The sequence below is a fragment of the Myotis yumanensis genome, unplaced genomic scaffold, assembly GCF_028538775.1.
Source record: "Myotis yumanensis isolate MYYU_CA2020_CCGP unplaced genomic scaffold, mMyoYum1.0.hap1 SCAF_3, whole genome shotgun sequence".
NCBI classification, from domain to species: domain Eukaryota; kingdom Metazoa; phylum Chordata; class Mammalia; order Chiroptera; family Vespertilionidae; genus Myotis; species Myotis yumanensis.
The window spans coordinates 9,102,358-9,129,981 of record NW_027223754.1 but is presented as its reverse complement, the minus strand read 5'-3'; the positions used below and the strand labels follow the sequence as shown (position 1 = coordinate 9,129,981).

General features: G+C 44.0%; 1 protein-coding gene across 4 annotated transcripts in view; it reads right to left on the bottom strand.

The window, feature by feature from the left end:
- FAM149A (family with sequence similarity 149 member A) overlaps positions 1-16,298 on the bottom strand; it is a 51,476-nt gene extending 35,178 nt beyond the window's left edge. Inside the window, exon 1 of one of the 4 annotated variants that reach the window (XM_070408232.1) lies at positions 15,528-16,298. In XM_070408232.1, the coding sequence (XP_070264333.1) occupies positions 15,528-16,213 (686 nt within the window). In that variant the 5' untranslated portion in view covers positions 16,214-16,298. The remainder of the gene's footprint in view (positions 1-15,527) is intronic. The other 3 variants (XM_070408233.1, XM_070408230.1, XM_070408231.1) reach the window with 3 other exon arrangements.
- Positions 16,299-27,624: the final 11,326 nt, after the last annotated feature.

The following is a 27,624-nucleotide window of genomic DNA, read 5'->3' as shown; positions in this document are numbered from 1 at the left end:
GTATTCCTCTTAAGAAGGGTTGTGTGAAATGAGCCCTGTATGCTGCATGGGCTGAAATGCAGAGTATTTTCTGGAATGAACTGGCCTTCGCGAACCTGCCCCTCCCTATAAAACACCCAGGCTGTCCTGACTTAACACGGGACCTGCTAGAAGCAACCTGGGCTGGGGATTGCAGAAGTCAAATCAGATGTCATGGATGCTTCTGAGAGCCAGTGAGCGACTTCACCTGGGCGGCCCGCGTGCTGTGAGCACGAGAATGTCATGAATGGATGCGGGAACAGAAGAGACGGATGCCAGCTTTGCAGGCAGAAACCAAATCACGCACACTGCACAAACATCACCCGCCAGAGTTCAGCCACTTCCCTTCCCAGATCAGGACTCACCCAATCACGATCAGCCCCAGGCCTGCGCTCGCTTCTCCCGGGCCCGGCCCCGCGCCTCCAGGCCTGGGCGCCCCGGCGCGCCCGCACCCCGCGCGGAACCCCTGCAGGCGGCGGGCCCCGCGCCCCGGCGCCCCCGGGACCTCGGCTGCCCGCCCGCCCAGCGCTCCAGCCCCCGCGCGGCTAACCCCGCACAGGCGGCCGAGTTGTGTCCGGGAACCGCGAGCCTCCAGCGGCGCGGCCACGGGCGCTCCCGGCCGGCGGCGCGGCCCGTGGGCGAGGCGGCTCGCCGGGCGCGCAGGACCGCCCCCGCCTCCAGATCCGGAGGCCCCGCCAGGGCCGGATTCCTGTGAGGCGGGGCGACACCTCCGTCCCCTCCGCGCAGGCCTTTTCCTCCTCCTCCCTGGGCAGCCGCGCTGGAGGTCGGGTTGGGCCCCGCGGCGGGTCCCCAGCGTCCCCTCTTCCCAAACCTGGGCGGGCTCCCCGCCCCCATCCGCCCACTTCCCACCCTCCCCACCTCCCCCTTTCCCAGGACCCTGACCTCCAGGAGAGCACGGGGTTCCCCTTCCCGCCGCCAGAGGCCAGATTTCACATTCCCGTGACCTGAGCTTTGGCTGAAGGTCGCTCAGCCTCTTGGCACCAGGTCCAGGGGCCTCTCCTGGCCTCCAGGGAGCAAGGGCCTGGCCTTCCCCCTCCCCCTGCTGTCTGGGTGGGAAGGTCTGTCCAGACAAGTGCTTGCCACCTATCTATCTCTCTCTCTATACATAAATCTGTAAGTAAGGATAAAGATGTGCTCTAGACCTGGATATAGATGCATCTTAGTGGTTCCAGTTCTCCGGAGAACCTTAATACATTGGTGAAACTGGAATGAAATAGAGTTCAGTTAATAATAATGCATCATTGTTGGTTCATTAATCGTGACAAATGTACCATAATAACATGAAATGTTGATAATAGGAAGCAACTTCTCTGTACATTTAAAACTGTTCTAAAATCAAAAACTTCTATTTTAAAATGTGTTGAATTCCTCTATACATTTAAGTGTATTTTACGAGTAACTACTTTACAAGAAGACCAATAAAACAATGTTATGTTTATTTATTTTAATGTGAATAATATAATAATCTCAGAAAGTGCTAGGAAACTATGAAATTCACAGTTTATATGAAATATAGAGAAATACAGAATTAATATATGATTTAAAATAAAAAATGAAAAAAAATATTACCTAGGTGGCAAAACTTATAAGGGCAATATTTTTAAATGATTACAAGAAATTTCAATAGTTATATCTTATAAATAATAACATAAACTTGCTTTATATGAATTTTTTTTTTTTTAGGACAGCCTATGTAAAGCAAAATACAACTATAGGGTGTCCCCAAAAATGTACACACACACTTTGAATAATTATAAAAGCAGTGTTTGTTAAGATACATTTCATTTTCAAAATGTAATAGAACCAGCTGCTAAAGTATGTGTGTACATTTTTGGGGACAACCTGTATGTTACTATATTTGACTGGATTAACATTTTATGCGATACTGCTAGAACGCCACTAGATGTCAATCTTTCCCATCTTTTGTCACTGAAAGCCATGCCAGATGGATTTTAATGTGTTTTTTTTGCTATTTGCAAAATGTAGGATGTAGTGAAGATTAATTTCAGTGCAGATGCAGAATCCTGTTTAGATAGGAAATCATTTTTACAGCAAGCAATATCTAGTATGCACAGCCAGCAGAAAGCATCCAGATGCTAACACGCACCATGGATGAATGCTCTCACTCCTGCAGGCAAACAGGGTCCCAGAACTACATACCTTACTTCTCAACTCACAACTGCCTGAAAGGTGGCTACTTTTTTGTACAGGAAAGCAATATTAAGTTACCAAGGGCAAACACTTTTATATAGATCTGTTCAGTCTGATTCATCTCAGATCTTATTTGCAGATTTTTGCTCTCACGTTCCTTTTTCATAAGATGTTCTATGACCATCTATAGTCGATTTATCAAATATCCTATATAATAAAAGGCTAATATGCAAATAGACCGAACAGCAGAACAACCGAACATTTGGTCACTATGACATGCACTGACCACCAGGGGGTGCAAGTGGGGCTGACACCGTCAGTTCATGGGAGTGGTGGTGGTGGGAGCAGGGCTGCTGGCAGACAGGGGACCGGGGTCCACAGCATGAGGGGCCAGGTGGTGGTGCGGAGGATGGGCTGAGACCTGCCCCTGTGCCTACTGCAGCCTTATAGCCCACAGTTCCTTTCAAGGTGCACGAATTCATGCACTGGGCCCCTAGTGTTCTATAACAATATTTGCTAACATTTCTTTAATACTTGCCATATCCCAGGCCATTTTAAACACCATTGTTAGTGCATTTAAGCTTCACAATAATTCTTTGAAGGGTGAAAGACTGTTAGTAGCATTCTACAGATTTGTAAACTGAGGCACAGAGAAGTTGATGGTTTGGCAGAGCCACAGTCTAGCTTAGGCCATTGGTGACAGACCTTACACCATACTTCTATGTAGGGCACCCCCTGCAAAGCCCCTGCCAAAAATACCGAGAAGCTAATGCTCACTATATTTAGCAAAGAATAAAAAATAGTTTTAAAATTTAGAGGAATTTAGCTGTATCTAAAAAGAGATAGCAGCAGGAAAAAATATTAGATTTTTAATGTGAAGAGTAAAATACTTAGAGTCCTAAGTAATCTATGTGGTCTACAGCTTATATAAAATTGTAGGAGGATAAAGAATTAGTATATTATTCAAAACAAAACACCTATATTGATTATTTAGAAACATAACAACTTCAAAATGGGTGCTGAAATATATCCAGGACAATAATTATTAGGTGAGATCATAGGAAATTGCCAATAGTATGCTGTTTTGAACCAGAAAACAGAAACTTTATGTTATAATCGTATACCTTGGATAAATGGGTTCAATAACATTTGTTAACATTCAATATTTTTTCTCACTTTTAAGCATTTACTTTATGATACATTTATCAGTAGAAAGTGAAAGAAAGAATATATATCTATAATAATAAAAGCGTAATATGCTAATTAGATGAGACAGCCGGACGACCTTCCGACCACTATTCCAGACATCCTTCTGGATGAAGCTGCAGAGGCGGGGGGCAAAGAAGAGGTGGTTAGGGGCGATCAGGCAGGCAGGCAGGTCAGCAGTTAGGAGACAGCAGTCACGGATTGCAAGAGGGATGTGCTGCAGGATCAGGCCTAAACTGGCAGTCGGACATCCCCCGAGGGGTTCCAGATTGTGAGAGGGTGCAGGCTGGGCTGAAGAACACCTCCTCCCCAGCCCCGTGTACAAATTTTGTGCACCAGGCCTCTAGTAATTAAATAAAAACTCACAAACAATCCAAAAACTGTTTTATAAATATTTTTATAAAGAATTTATCAGGCTTTCAAAGTAAAAACAGCCCCTAATTCTATTCTATGAAGAGTTCAATTTCCCAAACTGCAACATCAAAGTAGTCAAATTTTCCCCAAAAAATGTTTTTTAATATTTGATTTCATTTATTCTTTTAATTAGTAGAGCAGAAAACAAAGACCTTGTAATAATTGACAGATCAGTATAATGTGTCAATTTCATTTTATGGGTTAAAGTCTGCTAGGTCTGATATTATAAAAGCTATGCTAGCTTCCTTTACATTAGAATTTTCACTTCATCCATACAATTATATTCAACCTTTCTGTATTCTTACTTTTAAACTATGTCATTGATAAACAATATAAAGTTGTTGCTTACAGCTTACATTCAGAGGAGATTAAATTTGCCTCTACAGCAGACTGGGCTGGGAGCTCTAGGCATCCAAATCACCATAATCCAATAAAAATTTAAGATGATTTCAATCTGGGGTTAGGTCTCTCTTAGACTGGTCTCTTTCCATCTCATCCTAACTCCTTGTGTGTGTGTGTGTCGGGGGGGGGGGGGGGGGTGTTCTGTTCATTGTCTAGCTTTTCTACTTACCATTCAGGTGGTGGTTGGTCTCAAACTATCTAGTCTGTCATTACTGGAAATAAAAGTAAGGAAAGTTTTGTAGTGAAATATTTTACAATGTGTGATATAAGTCACCATTCATCTCCCAAGGAAATCTTTAATAAAATATACATTTCCCCCCCCCCTCCCCCCCAATGCTTTCAATGCAAGAATAACTTACTAATGCTCTCTGGTGAAAATAGGGTTGCATCCTGCTTCCTGGTTAGTCTGAGACAAAAATAGGATTCCAACTGGAACAAGTATATGGATTAAGAGTGTATTTGGGATGGGAGTACCAGCACACACACGAGACGCTCAGCTCAAAGTGTCTCATAATTTTAGCTAGCTAGTTCAGACAACAAATTCTAAAAATGGAACTTCTTTGCGCAAGGTCAGCTACTGTCATTGCTTTGCATAAAAAGGTGGTTTCATAACAAAAGACAAGAAAGTGACACATATTTGCTATTGCATAACTTTGAAACCTCATTGTAAGAAATTCAAGTTAGTGATTAATTTAAAAATTGTCACTTTTATGAATCTTTAAAACAAATACCTTGTTAGTTTTAGATGATCAAAATCCCATCATTTATGTTAGAAATCAATAAGCAAGAGAGATACAAATTGTTAAATATTATGTGAAAGAAATATACTCATTGGATGAACATAATATAAGGGCCTGGCAAGGATTACAGTTGTAGATATTTAATTATAAGGCGTCTTCTAGAGTGTATTTGGGATGGGAGTACCTAATTAGAAATGTCTAATTAGGGAAATTCTAATGTGCAGGTATATTCTTTCCTCTTGCAAGGGCCATAGCTAATTTCTTATGCTCCATTTTTTTTTCTAGTAAGACATGTTTGCTCATTACTGCCTTACTAGAATGGATAAAATATTTGATTTGCTATTAAATAATAAACTAGAGTTGGCTAAACCAATGCTTTATTTTAAGTAACTCATGCTTTTTATGCTAAAATTCATTTGTTGTCTGTACTTCAAGTGGATAAAATTAAGCTTTAAATTTGGTTTTATCAGTATTAATAGGAATATTATTCTGAGGAAGTTAGTTTTGGTTACCTATTATCATAATTTTTATTTTTCAAAATTATTTTAATTGGAAAGTACAATTTTTTAGAGTAGTTCTGCTACAGGAAAAATACCACCAACTACCTTAGAAGTAGATTTTACTTTTCATTACCATCTTAAATAATTTGTTAAAAAACAAACTACTTGGTTACACATATTGTGGATAATATACTGCCTGCATTTGCTTCTTACATTTCCCACAGATTAGCCATGTGAAATTAGACCAATTGCTTTCCTTTCTGATCCTCAACTTTTTCATCTGTAGAATGAAATAACATTCCTACCTTGTATGTTTGGGGGATTCATGATCATGTCTACAGATGCATGCAGCATCTGGCAACTAGTAGATATGGAAAAGCCAGCTGTTATTTAAAATGCTAAGAAGCTTACATTTGTACAATAATACATATTTCAGCAATGCTCATGTCAGTCAGTGAAATGTGATTACAAACATGTCAAATTTAGTAAGTAAAATGAAAGTCTGACTGATGTAGACTTTGAAACTATCACCTTCTTTATAATATACCAGAGGCCCGGTGCATGAAATACATGCACAGGGGCGGGGGGTGTCCCTCAAACCAGCCTGTACCCTCTCCAACCCGGGATCCCTCGGGGGATATCCAACTGCCAGCAGTAAGACATCCCTCCCACAATCCAGGACCACTGGCTCCTAACCACTCACCTGCCTGCCTGCTTAATGCCCCCAACTGTCCTCCCCTGCCCACCTGGTTTCCCCCAATGGCCCTCCCCTGCAGGCCTGGTTGCCCCCAACTGCCCTCCCTAATTAGACGTCAGACATCTGGAAGATGGCTGGTCGACCTGGTCTAATTAGTATATTACCCTTTTATTAGTATAGATAGATTATATAGGATAGGATTGCTTAAATGGGGGGGAAAGCCTTTTTCAGCAGGAGGAGATGCTCTTGGCAGACAAAAATATATAACCCCTATATCTGGACTGATAGCCAGCCATATGCACTATACTGCCAAACCGGTTATTAAAAAAATTGAACTGCTTTCTTATACCTTACACCAGTGGTTGGCAAACTGCGGCTCGCAAGCCACATGCGGCTCTTTGGTCCCTTTAGTGTGGCCACAAAGTTTCAATTGCACTGTACATGCGCGCCCGCACATGGTATTTTGTGGAAGAGCCACACTCAAGGGGCCGCAGTTTGCTGACCACTGCCTTACACCAAACAGCTATTGCCCTTAAAACCCCTCCTCAGTCCTCACCTTAGGTTCTGCCTTTGCAGTTCACCCAGATTAGGTTTTGATTGGTCGGTTTCTATGCCAGTCAGCATCAAAAGCTCTGCCTCCTAGGCAGCCATTGGCTCCTTGCAGTTCACCCAGATTTGGTTCTGATTGGTCAGTTTCTATGCCAGTCAGCGTCAAAAGCTCCACCTTCTAGGCAGCCATTGGCTCCTCTGGGAAATCCAGAACAGCCACACCTTCACGTCGGTGCCAGCCCTTCAGTCACACCTCCAGTCCACTCCTGGGTGTATCTCTGGCCATTCTGAGAAGTGGCATCTCAGGTCTGTGATGGTGGCAATTTTGGATTCTCATCCCTGACCTAATCTTCTTACAGTCAAGCTCTGTGAAGGCAAGCATTTGTCTTGTTCATTCTTAGTTCACTCATAGACTTTACCTGTGTCTATGCATCTATGCTAGCACCGCATTGTGAGTGGCCGAACAGTCATTTTGGTCATCACGTTCACTGCCTTTATATATATATAATTTCATATACTAAAGTTAAAGTTCCCTAGGAATTATTTGTATGCATTCATTTGTCAACAAACTTATTGTTTTTTAAGAGGGAAGGGCTAATTTTATTCAATGTAGACTCTTATTTCAATTGGATTATAAAGAATCTTGAATGTACATGAATGGTTTTTAATATTTCACTGTTTGATGTTCAGAATTTGCATTAAATGTATTTTTAAATATATCTCAATTTTAATCTTCTATGCATCTAGCGACATTCTCTGAAATATAATTATTGATATTAAAAGCCAGATGTAAATTGCGAGCTTCCTACATGGGGTTCTTCCTAATCCTTGTTACTGGCACTATAATAAATTTAAGATGACAATGATCCTGAGAAGATATATATGTATATATGTATAGGAGGAGGACATTTTGTTTAGTTCAGCATATTCTAGTTATTAAACAACAGCAGGGAAAGTCTTACTTGACTGGTTTTCTTGTCATTTCCAAAGACCATCAGCTTCTTTCCCAAGTTCACAACTGGATATTTAATCATTTCAAAGACTTTATTTCATTTCTATGCTTTTTTAAAAAAAATATTTTTATTGATTTCAGAGAGATAAGGAGAGGGAGAGAGAGATAGAAACATCAATGATGAGAGAGAATCATTGATCCGCTGCCTCCTGCACATCCCCTGTGAGGATGGAGCCCGCAACCCAAGCATATGCACTTGACCAGAATCGAACCTGAGTCCCTTCAGTCTGCAGGCTGACACTCTATCCACTGAGCCAAGCCAGCTAAGGCATCTTTCTGTGCTTTCTTAAATATGGTGTCTTCATTGGCCATTTCTATCTCTCAAGAATAAAAAGACAACTTTTGAATTTTTTTCAATACATATCTAATGAATAATATGTATTCATGTATTTATTGACTAGCAAATAGTATTTAATGTATCATTTCCTATCTAATATGTCTGTATTTCACCTAGTATTCATAGGACCATAAAATGCTCAGATAATTTTTCTTACAAAGCAAAATTATTGCCTACAGATTGTAAAATTATTCATATCCAAAGAGATCTGGCTGTTGTTAAGTGAAATAAATATCTACACAGCACTGGTGTGTGTGTGTGTTTGTGTGTGTGTGTGTGTGTGTGTGTGTGGTGGGGGGGAGAGTATTATCTGTGTGTGAAGGATTCGTAACAGACTATTTTTAACTGTTAACTGTTATATTTTCTCAAGTGTTTTCATTATCCTTTGAATCTTCCCACATTGAGTAATTCAAGCCTTTTTTTTCTTATTGTTTCAGAAAACAGTGAATACAATAGGTTTTTTTCCCCTTCTTTTTAAAAAAATATATTTATTGATTTCAGAGAGGAAGGGATAAGGAGAGAGAGATAGAAACATCAATGATGAGAGAGAATCATTGATCGGCTGCCTCCTGCATGCCCCCCACTGGGGATCAAGCCTGCAACCCAGACATGTGTCCTTGGACAGAATCGAACCTGGGACCTTTCAGTTCACAGGCCAAGGCTCTATCCACTGAGCCAAACCAGCTAGGCTGAGATATGCTTTATATATTATCTCTTTTAATGTTTACAGTATCTCTTTGAACTGGTGTTATTAATTATTCTCATTTTACGGGTGAGAAAATGAGGCTTAAAGAGGTTAAGTAAGGTATTCAAGGTAAATACATAATTTGTATTTTACTCTTTGTACTAGAGGTCCAGTGCACAAAAATTTGTGCACTCGGGGGAAAGGGGGCGTCCCTCAGCCCGGCCTGTGCCCCCTCGCAGTCTGGGATCCTTCAGGAGATAATGCCCTGCTGGCTTAGGCCTGCTCCCGGGTGGCAGAGGGCAGGCCCAATCCCTAGGTGCAGCCCCTGGTCGGGCTCAGAGCAGGGCCGATTGGGGAGTTGGGGCACTGCCCCCTGTCATGCACAGAGCAGGGCGGATTGGGAGGTTCCGATGCCACACTCAGTCACGCTCAGGGTAGGGCCGATTGGGGGGTTGGGGCACCGCCCCCTGTCACACTCAAGGCAGGGTCGATGGGGAGGTTGCAGCACCACCCCTGTCATGCACAGAGCAGGGCCAATCAGGGGGTTGGGGCACTTCCCCCTGTCACACACAGAGCAGGGTCAATCAGGGGGTTGGGGAGCTCCCCCCTGTCACACACAGAGCAGGGCCCATCAGGGGGTTGAGGAGCTCCCGCCTGTCACTCACAGAGTAGGGCCGATAGGGGAGTTGGGGCACCACCCCCTGTCACACACAGAGCAGGGCCCATCAGGGGGTTTGGGTGCCACCCTCTATCACCCACAGAGCAGGGCCAATCAGGGGGTTGGGGCGCCGCCACTCTCACACTCAGGGCAGGGCCAATGGGGAGGTTATGGCTCTACCCCATCACACACAGAGCAGGGCCCGTGGGGGGGGGGGGGGAGGTTGGGGCGCCGCACCCTGTCACACACAGAGCAGGGCCAATCAGGGGGTTGGGGCGCCGCACCCTGTCACACACAGAGCCGCAGGGCGATCAGGGGAATGGGGAGCTCCCCCCTATCAGGCACAGAGCAGGGCTGATCAGGGGTTGGGGCGCCTTCCCCTGTCACGAACAGAGCAGGGCGGATAGGGAGGGTGTGGCCCCGCCCCCTGTCACACACAGAGCCGCAGGGCGATCAGGGGGTTTGGGCGCTGCCCCCTGTCACGCTGATCCTGGTGCCGGGAGGCCTCTCGGCTCCACTGATCCAGGTGCTGGGAGGCATATTACCCTTTTACTATATAGGATTGAGGCCTGGTGCACAGGTGGGGGCCGGCTGGTTTGCCCTGAAGGGTGTCCTGGATCAGGGTGGGGGTCCCCACTGGGGTTCCTGGCCAGCCTGGATGAGGGGATGATGGCTGTTTGCAGCTGGTCACACACCCTTCAGAGTGGGGGTCCCCACTGGGGTGCCTGGCCAGTCTGGGTGAGGGGCTGAGGGCTGTTTTCAGGCTGGTGGGTGACTAAAGCTCCCAACCGCTCCTTTTTTTCTTTTTTTTTTATTCTGGGCCAGCTTTAGCTCTGGCTCCAGCTCTGAGGCCTCTGCTGCTGAAAGCAGGTATCTGGTTTGTTTGGGTTCTATAATCGAAACACTGTATCAACTCCAGCTCTGAGATCCCGGCTAGCTGAAAGCAGGTTTCTGGGCTTTTGTTTAGCTTCTATATTTGTTACAATGTTTCAAACTGCAAGCTCAGAGGCCGGCAGCGGCAGGCGGGGAATGTTGGAGTCCTCTGTCACTGAAGCAAGCAAGCCTCATGTTAGCTTCCAGCTGCCTGGCTGCCAGCCGCCATCTTGGCTGGCAGTTAATTTGCATATCGCCCTGATTAGCCAATGGGAAGGGTAGCGGAGGTATGGCTAATTACCATGTTTCTCTTTTATTAGATAGGATTCTCAGAAAGATTATAAACTGGAATTTGAATCAAGATCAAACTGATTTCAAAACTATGCTCTGAAAACTATACTAATATAAGTCAGCTATTAAAATTTTAGAACAATCAAGGATTCAAATTCCATATCATAGCACTGTAGCTATGAACTTGGCACATATCAAACAGTATACATGTTAGCTATTACATGAGAAAAAATTCAAAATGTGTTCTTTAAATACCCAGCAGAACATATACCTATCACCTCAAATATAATTTTTGCAATCTTAAAGATAACAAAGTAAAGAAGATAATTTAAATGTTAACAAACTAGTACAAAAGACAGGAAGAACAAATGTATTTTCCTGGGTTTGAGCAAATGCTAGACATGGACAACCAAGTCAAGTTTATCACTATTTTTAATGAAAGTAATGGTCATCTGACTGTCATAGAAGGCATGATCATATGACAATTGTGTGCTGAGCTCACCATTCATCCCTGTGGAACTACCATGTCCCAGCAGAAAGCATTACTGACTTTAGGAAAACTCCAAGACGACAAAACCTAAAGGGCCAAGATAACCATTATTCTTAAAGAAAGATACTAAAATTGCCTCTAGATTTTTATGAGATTAGGAATCCATGAAAGTGGATTATATGCAAAGGAAAGATTTTCCTTCATCATTCATTTAATACATTTTATTAAATGCCTTTTCTGGGCATGCATTGACTTAAGTGTCACAGGACAGACAAAGAGTTTGTAGTCACAAATGGATATAAAAAAATCACAGGATTGCTGGGTAGAAATGGACAAGAGCTACCGATACACTAAGTGTGAGTCATTTATGATTTCTGATGCTACTGGTGACTCTCATTGTCTCTAAAACTTTTAAAAGTTTGATCCCAGAGTAGCAAATATTTCTTCTAGGTATTGCATAGCAATCAGTGGTGATGCTAATTAAAGCAACCTCTGTCTACTGTAAGATGTGCAAAGGAACATGAAAGATTATTGTTCATTTGTTGTACCATCATTTGTTCTCCCAAATAACTAAACTAAAAGATGCCATGTCTTACAGTCATGTGATAAATATAAATGAATTCTTTTTTCACTCCTTTCTTTACCTTGAATGTATGTATTCTTTAATGAAACACACACTCAAATTTCATTTCTGTGCCAGGAAGCAGGTGGCCATCATAGATAACATTTTAACAGCATTTCTCCGTGTGGTAGGCACTTCACATATTATTTCAGTTAACTTTGGGACATCCCTGTGAGGAAAGTCTACAGTTTGGAAAACTGAATAACTTGCCCAGAATTACAAGTTAGCAAATGGTTTGAGATTGGAATCCAACTCATCTGACTCCTTGGTCCATAGGCATCGCTCCAACTCTAGGCTGCCTCATTAATGGATGAGTTGACAGATAAGACCTTGCATTCACTCTATTGCCAGCCACACAAACAAGCCCTGCAGGCTGTCACTGCAGTATTTCCATGCCCAGGTGACTTTAACAACAGAACTCGATCACTCAAAGTAGCAACAGTTACATGTTAACAGCAATAATTTAGAAAACACAGAAATCCTTCCTGACCACATGAAGTTTACAAGCTACCAACATTTTTATTTTATTTTTTATTATTTTGTTTTATTTTTATTTTTTTAAAATATATTTTATTGATTTTTTACAGAGAGGAAGGGAGAGGGATAGAAAGTTAGAAACATCGGTCAGCTGCCTCCTGCACACCTCCTACTGGGGATGTGCCCGCAACCAAGGTACATGCCCTTGACCGGAATTGAACCTGGGACCTTTCAGTCCGCAGGCCGAAGCTCTATTCCACCGAGCCAAACCGGTTAGGGCGCTACCAACATTTTTATATAGTAGTCTCTATCTGCCAAACAACCTTATCTACTGTAGAAATCCTTCTACTTCCAGAACAAACAGATAATACAACCTATTACAAGATAATAGTTGTGTAGTTCAAGCCAGAAGAGCAAATGGAGGTGGCAAAGAGGGATGGCCCAGATGGGAAAACAGTGTAAATGAGGTACAAAGTATCAATGAAATGGACAGGCAGGTGAAGAAGGTGAAGGTGCTGGATCACATATCAGGGTGCAGGAGAGAGAAGTAATGAAGGGAACTCAGTGTCCTCCACCTCTGGTTCAGGTGCGGCAGCCTATGTGCCTGTGGAATGAAAGGGCACATCCTTTCCATGGGCCATTCCTGTATCTCATCCATGAGTCAGACATCAAAACTCATGCTGCTACTAGTATATAGCATCTTAGTGAAGAAGGGGAAAAAAAGACTCTGCATTGAAAGTTTACATATTAACCCCTCCCCCAAATTAATTTCACTACTTTTAGTTTTAACAAAGGCCAAGTACATCGTAATCAGGTCCAATGTAAAATGCATGGGCTTGCTCCTCGCGTTCACCTCCCTGCCCACTCACTGCCCGCCTTGCTTCCATTGGAGCCTGTGGGCCATGGGCAAGGGACCCAGAGGTGCTCAATGCATCTCATTGTGACTGGTCATTCAGTCGTCATGGTTGTCAGGGACATTGGCTTTTTATATATATATATATAGATAGATAGTTGGTATACAATATATATTAGTTATATTAGTTTCAAGTGTACAATACAGTGATTTGACACTTTTATACCTTACAATGTGGTCACCCCTCTAATTCTGGTGATCACCTGTCACCATGAAAACTTATCACAATATATTCACTATATTCCCCTTTCCTTTTCTCACCCATCCCCCATCTCCCCTCTGGTAACCATTGTTTTGTTCGGTTTCTATGAGTCCATTTTTGTTTTGTTTTGTTTAACTTTTTTTAGATGTCACATATAAGTAAACCATATTTGCCTGTGTCTATCTGATTTATTTCACTTAGCATAATAGCCTCTAGGTTCATCCATACCCAAAAATTTATGCAGAACTACAAAAAGTCCACAAATAGCCAAAGCAACCTTGAGACAGATAGTTGGAGGTGTCATGCACCTACCTCTACTTTAACCACCTCCCCTCTCCAGGTCTCTGGGCTTTAGAAAACTAAATATACCATTTCAACATTAAGCAAGCTAATAATTAGTTGCAGCTATCTGCAAACTGGCAGGCAAGGTGTCAGTAGTATAATTTAAATCCATTGTTGAATGATATTTGTTTATTCAATGTTATACATAGCCACCCCAGAAATTCAAGAGAGAAAAAAAATATACTTCAAGATGCAAAAGTCTATAGTATTTCCCCTTTGTATACTTTCTAATTAAAAAAGGAATGAGGTATGAAAGAAAGGGAATATGGCTATTTTTGCATGTAAATAACAAAACAAAAACCTGGTGTACTCAGGGGTCTGGCTAATGTCCTACAGATAGTACAAGTTCATTACCAGAAGAATTCTTGAATGTACTTATCTGTGCATATTACTTCTCACAGCAATTATCTACCATTCATTGTCTGCATTTTTAGTAAAATCAATACATTTGCTAATGCAAAGTAGTCACTTCTATCCATAATGCCCAATACAGTGGTATTAAAAGTATCTATTAAAAGTGTGTAGATAATACAAACATGGACTGAAATGCCCAGCTATGGAGACTGACCCCAGTTCTCTCACTGGTCACACTGATGTGTTTCGGGGCCTCTTTGTAAAAAGCACTAAGACTAGAGTTTAAGATCAGTGTGTAGATCTGTTTGCTCATAAATCTTTAATTGCATAAATGTTAAGGACCAGTAGCTGATAACAAAGGTCTAATTCCTCACCAGTATGTATCCTAGCCACTTATCCAAATGCAATTGATTTTCCTTAAGAAAAAAAAAATAATCAGTTGACTCATGTATTTCTTACTGTAATATTTTAAATGAAAAGAAAAAACTTGTTTAACTGCTTATTTTAGAACGGAGGTGAATGTCATGCAGTTTCGTAAAAATCTAATTATTTAAATTGTGAATGGGTTAGAATCAGTCCTGGGTGTGGATGTGTGTGAGAAGAGTCAAAGCTGGTGGGGGCTTGGGGTGGGGGAGGGTTCTTTGCTAGCTTCACCAGATTATAAGGCAGAAACCTCCATTCAGGAATGGAACCTTGTGGTCTGCCTTTAACCGTTTCACTGTTTTCTTGTAGGATGCAGATAGCTGAATATGTTTGCACTCACTGAACTGCTCATTAAAAAAATAAAATTCACCTGAATTCTAAAATGCACACTTTATAAGAAGAATGTGTTCATTCCTGCTCATGGTGATGAAAGCATGTGTGTGCCTGTGAGTGAGTGTGTGTGTGTGAGTGTGTGTGTGTGTGTGTGTGTGTGTGTTGAGGGAAATGTCCTCCAGTTCCCAGTGAAACCGTTGTCAGCGTCTCTGGGGAACCTGAGGGCACTTTGCAAAGCCTCAGGAGCCCTAAGGTAGACATCAGAGGTGTCCTGGGCATTGCAAGCGCCCTGGGTGTCAGATGATGTCATACATATGTAAATTAACCGGATGTGGCACGGAGAAAACCCCTCCCACTTGGGATAAGAATTGGGGCTGATCCTTAAAATGTAGGGAGGCATCATTTCTTAAAATTGTAGCTGCGCTGCACGTCTGCCATATTCTGCATTACAGGCTGGGACCTGAGCTCCCTTCAGAGTCCTGGAGAAAACCAGGCTGTCAACCGTCAAGGCTGAGTCAGAAGTGAACCCAAATTCTCCCCTTTCCCTTCAAGCCCAGCATCATCTCCACTCCCGCCGGGCTGGTGAACAGCAGAGGGTTACCTCGGAGAGAGTGGAGCAAAAGCCTGACTCAGGGCCTTAAAAAGAACAGAAAGGCACACAATTAGGACCCAGGAAATGGGCAAGGAGGCTGCCCAGGGGAGTTGGTGGAAGTCCTTGCAAATAGCACAGTGCTCTAAGCACGCCCAGCAAGGTCGCTGCTGCAGACGCAGGGGTAGGGGTCTCATGGAGAGGCGGCCGGCCCCTGCTGCTACTCACGCGCGTCCGGCCTCCTCCGAGTCGCTGTCCGAGGCCCACTCCTCGCCGAGGCCCGGCAGAGTGAAGAAGAGGGTCTTGGGGCCAGGCCCGGGGGGCATCCCAGCGCTGGGCTCTTGGTCTCCGGGGCCACGCTGGCGGGGGTTCCGTGGGTTCGAGGCTGAACTGCTGCTACCCAGGGCGCCCCGGATGGATGGCAGCGCCGCCCAGACCCCGCCGGGGCCTGGGGTCGACCGCGCCCCCGCCCGCAGGTGCGCGGGGGAGCTCTCAGCTCTGCAGCCACCGCCCCACGGGGCCAGGGGCAGGTCCTGGGGCAGGTTTTGGGGCAGGTCCTGGGGCAGGGACTGGACTTTGGCTGCTCTGGGGCTACTGGGCAGGGACAAGGCGGTCCCTACTGCTTCTGCTGCGCGGCCGGCGACCGAGACCCTGGGGGAGGAGGCGGTGAGCAGAGCATGGGGCGCGGCGGGCGCCCCCAGCGAGATGCAGGGGGAGTCCGGCGCCAAGGCGGGGAGGAGGGGCAGGGTGGGGGCCGTGCTCAGCGCTGTGCCCGCCGGCCCCGCGATGGCAGCGCCTTCCGATTTGCTGGAGGACACAACCAGGGAGGGGACCGCCGGGGACGCTGGGGACGCCGTCGAGGTCTTGAAGATTTTGGAAAAGAGAGACCCGAGGTCCAACAGGGCGACCTTCATGGCCCAGACTTGGAAATGCTGTCCTCGCTGCTGCTGGAACCTCAAGACCACGGCGAGCCGGGCTTCGGGGCTCCATCCACCCCTGCTCGCAAGGATCCTGAGGAGGCAGCCCCAGGCCGGGCGGGGCGGGGATCCTGGGGTTCCCGTCTGCCCGGGTCCCCCCGCCTTCCGGGAGCCTCTAGTGCGCTCCCCACGCAGAGGAGCGTCTCTGGGCGCTCAGCCCTGAAGCCCTGGAGACCACCTTCCCGACGCCCAGATGGCTCGCGGGGCTGAGGCTGCGGGGGCAGCGGCGCCCTCTGTCCCTCTCTGTCCTGGTGCCCTGAGACCCCAGCGCCCAGGTGCTCAGCTGCCAGCGCCACCGCGGGCTGAGGGTGCCGGTGGGGCCTCCGGTGGCAGAGTTACCCCCTTGGGCCTCCAGGACGCGGGGGCGGTTGCTAAGCTAAACAAAAACCCTGCCTGGCTCCCTGCTAATTGGGCCTGGATTACAGCTCCCACACAGCACAGGGCTGTGTCCACAATAGGTACCCAGGCTCCCCTCCTGGATACCTGCCTTAAAGGAGCACTGTCCAATTTCTCCATCACCCTTTGAGCTTCACCCAACTGGCCAGGCTCTGGGCTGAGGGCGAGGAATTTGAATAGAGGGAGATAACTCTGCTTCCAAAAGAGCTGGAACTGATCTAGTCTGACAAGACCAACTGTGCCGGGGCAGGGGGCGGCCAGCTCTCTGGCAGCAGGGAAGGCTGGTAAACAAACAAACAAACAAACCCCAAACTCCTGTATTCAGGGGAGGGGACTTGGAACAGCAGTGCCCACTCCTCCCCCCTTCAGGGCCAGGTTCAAACTGTGCCACTAAAAATGACACAGAGGGTGCCTCACCTAAGAACTTGGAAATAAGATGGGGCCCGGACAGTTGAACTAGTAACATGCTCAAGGATAAAGGAATTAAAGTGTCAGAAGGTATTCTCTTACAGTTTTTGCATATTATTATGGAACATAATCCTTGGTTTCCTGAAGAGGGCACATTAGATGTTGAATGTTGGGAAAGTGGGTCAGAACTTGAAAAAAGCAGCAGGGGAAAAGCTTGCCTCCAAATTGTTTCTCCTTGTGAAACATGGCATTGCATTTGCTAGAGCCTTTTAGAGAGGCCAAGGAGGATAAACCTCCTCCCCTTGCCCCCTCCACTCCTAAAGAGGAGCAGAAAGAAAAATTGGAGGAATGGCCATCATGGCCCCCTGCACCTCCATGTCCTAATCCTGAAACATTTAATTCGCTGCTAGTAGAATCACCTATGCAAAGAGCTATTTGAGAAGGATTAAAGGACATGACAGTGGAGGAGAGACTTGCTTTTCCTATTACACAGGTAGCTGACCCACATTTCCCAAATCAGATAATAAGCAGTGACTTACAGAATCAGCTAAATTATATGCAAAAAGCTTATGAGCAAATTAAACTTTGTGTAAAAACAGGACATTAAAAAAATGTAGGCAACCAAAAAGGACACAAGGTGGCGCTCAAGGGAAAGGCATAAGCATTCTGCCTCCCAATTCAATCAACGCAGATTCAACCTCTTTAAAATTCCCTAGAAAATGGGAAGTAATTAAAATATTACTAGATCTTTTAGTGATCCTGCAAAATGGACACCCACTCTCGAGAGCGTTATTAAAAGTCTCATTTTTGCCATGTTTTTATTTCCCAGTCCGTCATTTGAAATTTAGACAAATGAAACATTTCTCAGAATTTAGGAATGCGTCTGGGATTTCTGTACCCATAAAGAGAAAAGCAAGCTTAAGAAAACGTGCACGCCCCGCCCGATTTTGGGTGATTTCTTGAGCCCCAATCTTATGACGGATACTACAGAATAAACCCAAGACTGTTTTTTAGTTAAAAGATGGCAAAAATGACACAAGAAAATATACAGGCCATATTTGGGGAATAGGATTAATGTTTCCATAATAATGGTAATTTTTAATAATAATGTACCGCATTCCAAAGTTGCCTCCCAAATCTTGGAAGCACTCCTGTTTTTATAAAATAACAAAAAAGTAATACTTTAACATTAAAGCCATTGAAAGTCAATAAGTTATCTCTGTTACAAAATTTGCCAAAAGAAAATGCCTTGGATAGTAATTAGCTTTAAAATCTCAAAGTTGTTAAAACATAAATAAATAGATATGACTAAATGAAGAATTTGTGGTAAAGCTTCTCAGTAATAATTATAAACATATTAATGATAAAAATCCAGTCGCTTTTCTCCCTGTAAAAGCGGAGAACCTGGCGGCAGCAACAACCTGAAAATGTTATCTCTACCGAAGAATATATTAGTTTTAAAATTCAAGCGGGCCTGCTCTCTCCTCCCCCTGCCTTTTTAGCCAGCCTCAGACAGAGTTTTTCCAAAATCTTTGGTAACTTAAAACTTTAGGACATTGCTGAATTAGATAATAACATTATTAAATATCTAGGTATTTTAAAATGACAAAAGTACTGAAATATTAACCTGGCTTTACCTCATAAAAAAAATCTAGAGGATAAATTTGAATATATTAATTAAATATGTCTTGTATTTTATTTAAAATATATCCTTAAAAATGTAAAAATATTACTAATTTGAGAAATGCTAAGTATTTAACTTGCCTCCTAAAATTTGAGGCTTCTAAAAGTTTAAAGTTCAAATTAAGTTAGAAGAAATTATATAAAATGCATAAAGTTTAGCAATTCATTTTTGAGAAAAATAATTCTTATATTTACTCTGAAGAAAGTAGTAGTTCAAAATATATTGTAGTTCTCATGTATACTATGTATGGTAAAATTTCAACTTAGGATGTAATATTTATTGGCCTAATTAAGAAAGGAGGATTAATTCTATGATTTGAACCAAATTTTTAATATAAAAACTGGTTTAAATTTAATAAATATTTTTTAGAATAATTACAAAATTTATGTTGATAAATGTCAATCTAAAAAATGCTGGCTGTTTACTTTTAATTATCATTGGAGAATTAAGGTTTAAATATTGTATAGTTTTAATAATAGAAGGCAAGACATACATTTTAAAGGCAAAGGAGGAAAAAGTTCTATACAGATAGCTGAAGGTATTTACAAGATTAATAATAGAAAGAAAGAATGTTAGAGTAAAAATGCAGTTTTAAAGGACATAAAAAGAAGGTTTGAAGACTAATTTGAAAGTATAAAATTTATAAAGATTTTATATATGATGAGAAGAGAAAAAAAGAATTTTGAAAGAAAGAAAGAAATTCTAAAGTTAACTATTTACAAAAGTTGTAAAAGGGTTATAAAATTTCAGGGAAGTTTAAACAAAGACTAGATCACTTCCCTTATCAAGTTATGTATGCAAATGAGCACTAGCCAAAAAGAATGCTGTTTAAATGTAAATTTTAAGCTTAATAAAAAAGAGAAATTTTTAAATCTCTTCTGTTACTATTTACAAAGTAAACTAAAAATTATTGTTCAAGCATTAAATCTCACCATTAATGAGACACCATAACTAAAAAGAGAGCTACTTTTACTTGGAACGTATGCATGGCTGCATTGGCCAGCATCCAAGAAGCAACCAAGTTTGTTGTTTGGTTTAAAAAAAAGAGAAAGTTTTTAAAAGAAACTTCCAAATGTAGCTTAAAGATCACTCTGAGAGAAAGTGAAGGAAAATGCCTTTCAGATATTTAGAAACTATATGTTCCAATTATCTATAGGAACGTAAGCACAGGTGACCCAATTCGTTTCATTTGGATATACCAATACAAACGTCAGAGGGTACTTACTATTAATTAATATGGCCGAGCTTAACCAAAAACTAAGAAGAGAGAGAGAGAGAGACAGGAGATAAACAATGCAAGAAATCACACAGGTTTATTTACCAGAGAGCTGATGGGTTTCAGTCCTTGGCAGGCCACCCGGAGACACTCGCCGACAGAGGAGACACACGGAGGTCGTCAAAAATACGCTGCAGCAATGAGCTCGGTCTCTTGACTCGAAGAGAGGCGCCTCTGGCAGTTTGGGCTCAGGCAGAGCAAGGATGGTAGTTTCCCAGTCGGCAGTTTCCAGGGGGGAGGAGAGCGTCCTGTCTGTGGAGGGCAGACAAGCGTCTGAACCTCAGCAGATTTGCTCTCCTTAAATCCTTGAAGCTGGGTGTCTTCAGTGTCTCATATCGGGTGCTATACACGGGTGCCGCCCTGTTATCTAGGTATACACTCAGGCAGGAAAGTTGTGACCATGTTCACAGCTTATCAATCATACATACATCTTATTTTTGGAGTTGTTTACAAGTTTTGGTTTAAGAATAAAATGGGGTCTACTTATGCTAACTTATGCTAATACAAAGTGAGTCTACTTTATGCTAACTAAACTTATTACTATAACAGGCTTCTTCAGTGTCTCTTGCCAGTGTGTTCCGGTGGCCTTCTGGGCTTATCAGGATGCACACGCAGGAGGTTGCAAGTTTCTTATCAGGAGTTAACATGCTGGGAGTTATTGGTCAGGAGTTAGCTTGCAGGGCATTACAAGTTACTTATCAGGGTCTCACACACACACACACAAGTTAAGTTTCACTTCTAAGTAAAGTTTAAAATTCACTGTAATAAATAAATGAAATTTGATTATACTATCTTATACTAACTAAACTTATTACTGTAACACTATAATTAAAAGTCAATATATTAGGCCTTAAAAAGTAGAAATATAAGGAGAGTGGCCTTAAAACCTTCAATGACTTTTTAGAAGTTATCAAAGGACATTAATTGGTTAAGACCTTATCTGAAAATCTCTATGGAAGAAATAACTAATTTGCTACTCAATTAAAATGACTCAGTGACACAAGCTGTCATTTCCAGCAATTTTGTAAAAAGTAGAAAATTCAGCATATTGCAGGTTTTCCAAAAGCCTCTTAATATTATTTAAAACAAAAAAGGGGGGATTTTGGAGAAATCGCCTGTAAATAGACTACACCAAGCCTTAGTTACTTTAAATTTTTTCGCTTGTGATGCCGATGGCAAGACACCCTTGGAAATACACTGGTGTCAGAATAAGCCAAAGGAAAATGGTCTAGTTAAATGGAAAGACCCCAAGTCTGGTTTTTGGAAGGGCCCCGACCCCCTGTCAACATTTGGTTGAGGATATGCTTGTGTGTTTCCAGAAAACGTCTCCAAGCCCGTGTGGATTCCCACAAGAAATATTAAATTTCAACATGGATCTGAGGGAGGAACCGGCCAGATTAATGAGGACCTTGCACCTGGATCCACACCTTGCAGCTGCAGATAGCAGCAGCCCCAAACAACCCACTGAAGATAAGGAGTGGGAGGAGGACAAGGCAGACAACAAACAGCCCGGAGGTCACCTGGGGGATGGTGAAGAAGATGGTCCAGGAAGCTGAGCGAATTTGTGAGTATACCAGAACCCCGTGAATGCCTGAGAACGTCTGGTAATACTACCAGGGGCAAATGGGGAAGTATTTTGGACTTATGTTCCTCACCCACCATGGGTAAGACCCCTTACATGGGCTGATCCCCCGCCTAATGTAGTCACCAATAACACCAAACACCTTGGTCATCCAGGAGGACCACGTGTGGGACAAGGAAGAAAATGAGCAAAGTATAATTACACGGGTCTCGCCACCCAGCTTCCCTTTTGTATGACACAGAATCAAACCACTGCTCCTTTATATGTAGAATTAAAGAGAGGCTTCTGGCTAGCATGGACACCAAAGGAGGGGGAAGCAAAAGCCCAAATACATCTATTATAACTACTTGCTCTGGGGAGAGGTACAGAAAATGTAACTTTACTAAGACATGCCCCCCCTCCCCCCACTAAGCCATTATGTAAAAAGTCTTATGAAGGGCACCCCACTGAGGAAGAAATTAATTGGCAAGAGTGTTATAGTGACTACCCCACCAGCAGCAAACTTAATAACAGTTTTTCCTTTGTACATGAGAGCCCCTACGGTTCTGCGTATAATAACAATAGCACCATAAAATGGAAGGGGACCACATCCTATCTATATGTTGAAGCTAATCACTCCATCTCATGGCATGGAGGAGGATTTGTTGGATCTCAATTACAACATGACAATTGGCCTCTACAAAATACGCAATAGAAATTAGCTGCTGCACATGCACCTATTAAATGGTATAGTTTTAACTATAGCTCAGATAATTCCATTTGTACCTTATGGGGAACTCCCAATAAGACAGTATTTGCCACCGCTGTGGATTTGATCTGTTTGTACTTATCTCAGGCCCCATCCAGATACGCCTTAATGCTACAAGCAAAGTGTCATGCACAGGCTGCACATTATCACATTGTATTAATTCTACATTCCAAAAAGATTCCCTCATGCTTTTAAAACAGCCTGCTTTCGCTTGGGTTCCTACTAACCTAAGCGAACCTTGGGAATCTCATCAAACCTACCAACTGTCACATGATCTGGTAAAAATCTTAAAACGACAAAAAAGATTTATTGGAATGTTAATTTCAGGAATCTTTGCCCTTGTAATGTTACTTTCTTCTGTGGGCATTGCTACTTTATCCATGGTACAAACTGTTCAAACTTTTCAGTTTGTACAACAAGGAAAATGTAACTAAGACCTTGTCTATACAAAAAGAATTGACAGCCAGTTTGAGATAGAATTATTGGCACTAAAGTCTACAGTCATGTGGATGGGTGATAAAATCCACAGCTTAGAGCAAAGAATATCTTTGCAGTGTCATTGTAGTTTTTCCCAGATTTGTGTTACCCCCGTTCCCTATAATAGTACCTTATACCCTTGGGAATCAATAAAAAATCACATCACCTTCTTGGTGCTTGGGTTAAAGGTAACACAACCCTTGATATTTTAGAATTACAACAGCATATTGTACAATTATCCCAGGCAAACTTACAAACTAATTCTTTAGATGCCTGGCAGCAATTTAAAAAGGACATGAAAGAATTTAATCCATTCCACTGGATCTCCTTACATTTGCCTCTTAGCATAACCACTATTGCCTGTCTTATTCTTGTTCTTATATGTTTATTTCTAGTCTGCAGATGTGGAATGAAGGGTCTTAAAAGGACTCAAACCATTCAGGCAGCATTCACTTTTCAAGATTTATTAAGAAAATGAAAAGGGGGAGATGTTGGAAGCTACCCATTGTCTATGCTATCAGGAAAGTGTAAACAAAGAACCCAGAATGTTGGTGAACCTTGAGCTCCTGCAAGGGCCAAAGCTATGCACCGACTGTTTAGTTGAGACAATGGTGGTTCAAGCAATTTCCTGAAACAAATAGTCTCAAAGTAAATCTTTACTAGTATTTACTGACCTTTAAGATAGTCTGTCTGCTACCGGAATTGCCTGCCTGACTAAGGGCAATATGTGTATCTAAAATTGAATAAAAGGTTGGCAGGGCCTGGTTACCAGCAAAGCCTTTCTTCTTCAGAAAGACTCTCCGCCTGGCCCCCCATTTCCAAATTCATATTTGTTGTCTAGTCTCATCATCTTCACGCAGTCCTTCTCTAGATCCTGAACCCTAAGCCATGTGGGATGTGGCTTCTCACAGAATACATTTCATTTTGCTAAATCTGAGGAAATATATGTGAAAGATAGAGTGTATGAGTGTGATGATCCATAGAAGTGTGGGGTCAGTTCTGAGCAAGATTACAAAATAAGATATTGACAGGGTTTATCCATTAACTAGAGGCCCAGTGCATGTATTCGTGCATGGGTGGTATCCATGGGGCCCGACACCAATCAGGACAAATCGGGGCTGGGCCTGTTGGGAGGAGGAGATGGCAGGAGGTTGGCTTGTGGCCCACCTGAATCAGGGCCTGAGATCAGAGCCAGGCCAGCTGGGGGAAGGGGCCAAGGGTGATTGACTGGTGAGGCCTGCCCCTGATTGGGATTGGGGGGGGGCAATTAGGGATGGGGATGGCCATGGGGAGGGGCTGTGGGCAGTGGGCCAGCCGGCCCCACCCCTGAATAGGGTGGGTAGGGGGTGATGGGGCCAGGGGCCTGGGGGAGGGGCCATGGGTTATTGGACGACTGGCCCTGCCCCTGATTGGGATTGGGGGGCCGATCTGGAGTGGGGCCAGGTGGGGGGAGGGGCTGCAGTAGATTGGCCAGCAAGCCCTACCCACTATTGGGATGGAGGGGAGATCAGGGGTGGGGATGGCCAGGGGGAAGGGCTGAAGGCCGATCACGATGGTGGGAGGCCATCATGGGTGTGGCCAGCCAGGGGAAGGAGCTGCAGGCCAATTAGGATGGTGGGGCCCATTGGGGGCATGGCTGACCGGCATGAGAGGCTGTGGGCCGATCAGGGGCATGGTCAGCCAGGGGCAGGCCGGCAGGGGTTAGGGGCCTCAAGGTTGACCGCCTGCCTCACTCCCTGATCGAGCTGGTTTGCTGGCCCCAGTGGGCATCATATATATATATGGACTAGAGGCCCGTTGCACAAAATTCATGCATGGGGGGGTGGTGTCCCTCAGCACAGCCTGCACCCTCTCCAATCTGGGACCCATTGGAAGATGTCTCACTGCCAGTTTAGGCCCAAAAGGATCAGGCCTAAACCAGCAGTCAGATATCCCTCTCACAATCTGGGACTGCTGGCTCCTAACCGCTCGCCTGCCTGCCGCCCTGATTGCACCTAAATGCTTCTGACTGCCAGCCTGATTGCCCCCTAACCACTCCCCTGCCGGCCTGATTGATGCCTAACTGTTACCCTGCCAGACTGATCGCCTCCAACTGCTCTCCCTGCAGCCTGATCGCCCTCAACTGCCCTGCCCTACAGGCCTGGTCACCCCCAACTGCCCTCCCCTGCAGGCCTGATCTTGCCCCCAACTGCCCTCCCCTCCAAGCCTGGTGGCCCCCAACTGCCCTCCCCTATAGGCCTGGTGACGCTGAACTGCCCTCCCCTGTAAGCCTGATAGCTCCCCCAAATGCCCTCCCTTGCTGGCCTGATCTTGCCCCAACTGCCCTCCCTGCAGTCCTGGTTGACCCTAACTGCCCTCCCCTCGTGGCCTGGTCACCACAACTGCCCTTCCCTGCCAGCCTGGTCGCATCCAACTGCCCTCCCCTGTTGGCCATCTTGTGGTGGCCATCTGGTGATGACGTGAGGGCGACCATGTTTTGGCGGCCATGTTGTGATGACATCTTGTGACAACGTCACATCAGCCATCTTGTGACGCCACCTAGGCTTTTAATATATAGGATGTTCATGAGATATATTTTCTGATTTGGGGCAGGGGAAGGATATGAATAAATTAACTGACATTCATGAGTATATATTTAAGTCTTGTGGCTAGTAAGAAAACAGGATTCTGAGCAATTGTTAATTTCCATTGGGAATGTCAAGTTTTGTATTTCCTTGTAGAGCACTAACCTATTTTCGACCTGTGATATCTACATGCTGTCAGGATCCCTTTTCTAAATCCAAACTCCGCAAACAAGTCTGTCCTGGACACTTTTCTACTTCAAGGGTGTGCTCAGCACTGAGATGGAAGAGAAGGGATGTTCTCTTCCCACAGCGAGGAATAAGCAGCTTCCTATCACACTAGGTGTCAGGTGAGGGCCCCAGGACACAAGCACAGCAGATAGCGGCCACCCCACTCAGCACTAACTGGGGGAAAGAACACTCAAGTGCTTATGGGAGATGAGAGGCGAGGCTGATTAGGCTAGCCAGGGCCTTGGATGTTGGAAGAGGGAAGAGCACACAGTTGTCAGCGTGCAACACACCAGCACACAGTGAAGAGCCAAAACGAAGGAAACACCCGAGAGCAGTGAGGGAAACTAGAGGCAGAAGTCTCAGGGTCAGAGCAGGGAAGCTGGGCTAACTTTGTCATGATGCAAAGACACCAGAACCTTCCATGTTTCTCATATTTTCATTGTTCCTCTTCCCTAGGAACTAACCAGGTAGCCGTAGAGGGGTATGAGGTCAGAACATTGGACTATTTTCATAGAGTACCATTCAGGATTGCAAAGATGTGTCTTAAAGAGTGTTGTTTCTTTCATAGAATAATTAAATCCTCAATACATTAGGTTACTCTCAATGGAAGAGGTATCACTTCTAGAATATGCACTTTCAGTGTTTAAACTGCTAATTATCTGATTGATTCTAGGCTCTCACAGCTGACCAGCCTCTCCTGATGGAGCCCCACTAACCTGATTCATAAAATCCTCAGTGCTCTCTTTATCAGCCACAAATTGCCTTCAAAATAAAGATACAATTTCTAAGTCTGGGAGTCAAGGTCATTCAAGCTGGCTCCATGCTACTTGTGAACATTGTCTTGTCCTGGTCACCCTGAGCCACCCTGTGCTCCAAGCAGGAGTCCCCTGCACACTTTCTTGAACCCATCATACCCTTCTCTGCTTAGGAACACTTCCTATTCATGTTGGCTGCTGCCTGAAGCACTCCACACTCCCCCTTCTCCACTTCTTGAGGGCAGTGATTATATATTCCTTGTTTTGTCCACAGAGATGAGCAGAGTCAGGTATAGAGAGAAATCCCATGAGTTCATAGCTGTGATAGACTTTTAGAGAGATGAGATCTACTTAAAGATATTAGAGAAAATATATTTAAAGTCTTAAACAGATGAAATTATATCAAAGTGAATAAAATAAAGTTTGTAAGTTCTTCTTCTCCGTGGACAACCCATAAGATAGACCAGTGTTTTTCCTCCCAGACATTAGTCTACCTGCAGAGAACTAAAGTTTTTCTCCCCAAAGATGGCATTACATTATGTACTCTGTTGTGCAACTTTAAAAGTTTATCTTTCACTTACTATTTCTTGAACCTTTTTCCATGTCAGGACAGATGGATGACTTAAAAAAAAAATCAGTCAGAGAAAAGTCTTAAGGATGTTTTTCTCTGCCCAGAAGAGGCCCTGCCACCTGTACCAGAGCTCCCAGTAAAACGGAGGGAATTGAGCAAAGTAGGAACCAGGGCATTTCTCACTATAGGTCATCTCCCTTGGCACCTTCCCGATCACTATGGACCTGCTCCTAGAGAGGGACACTCCTAGCCCAGCGCCTCTGTAGGGAGGATCACCTGTAGAAAAGAGAACCAGAGTCAGGATTGGGGTCCCGCTACCTGAAGAAGGAAAATTCCTGGTAGCGAATTCCTCCAGAATTGGGGCTTCCTTCTCACCATCATTCCCTTTCCGTCCCTTCCTTCCTTCCTTCCTTCCTTCCTTCCTTCCTTCCTTCCTTCCTTCCATAGGCTCAGTGGTTTGTCTTTTGAGAGTTACTTCATAATTACTGTTCCTTGCCCAAACCCCGCTCTGCCAGCATCTCTTATCTCTCCCACTTTCAGCAACCTTGCCCTTCATCCTCTCCACCCGCCCCCATGTTCTCTTGGTCCCGAGGATAATTGGGAAACCATTGGGATCACAAGAACATGATTCAGCTCTCCCGTGACCTGATGACGAACTT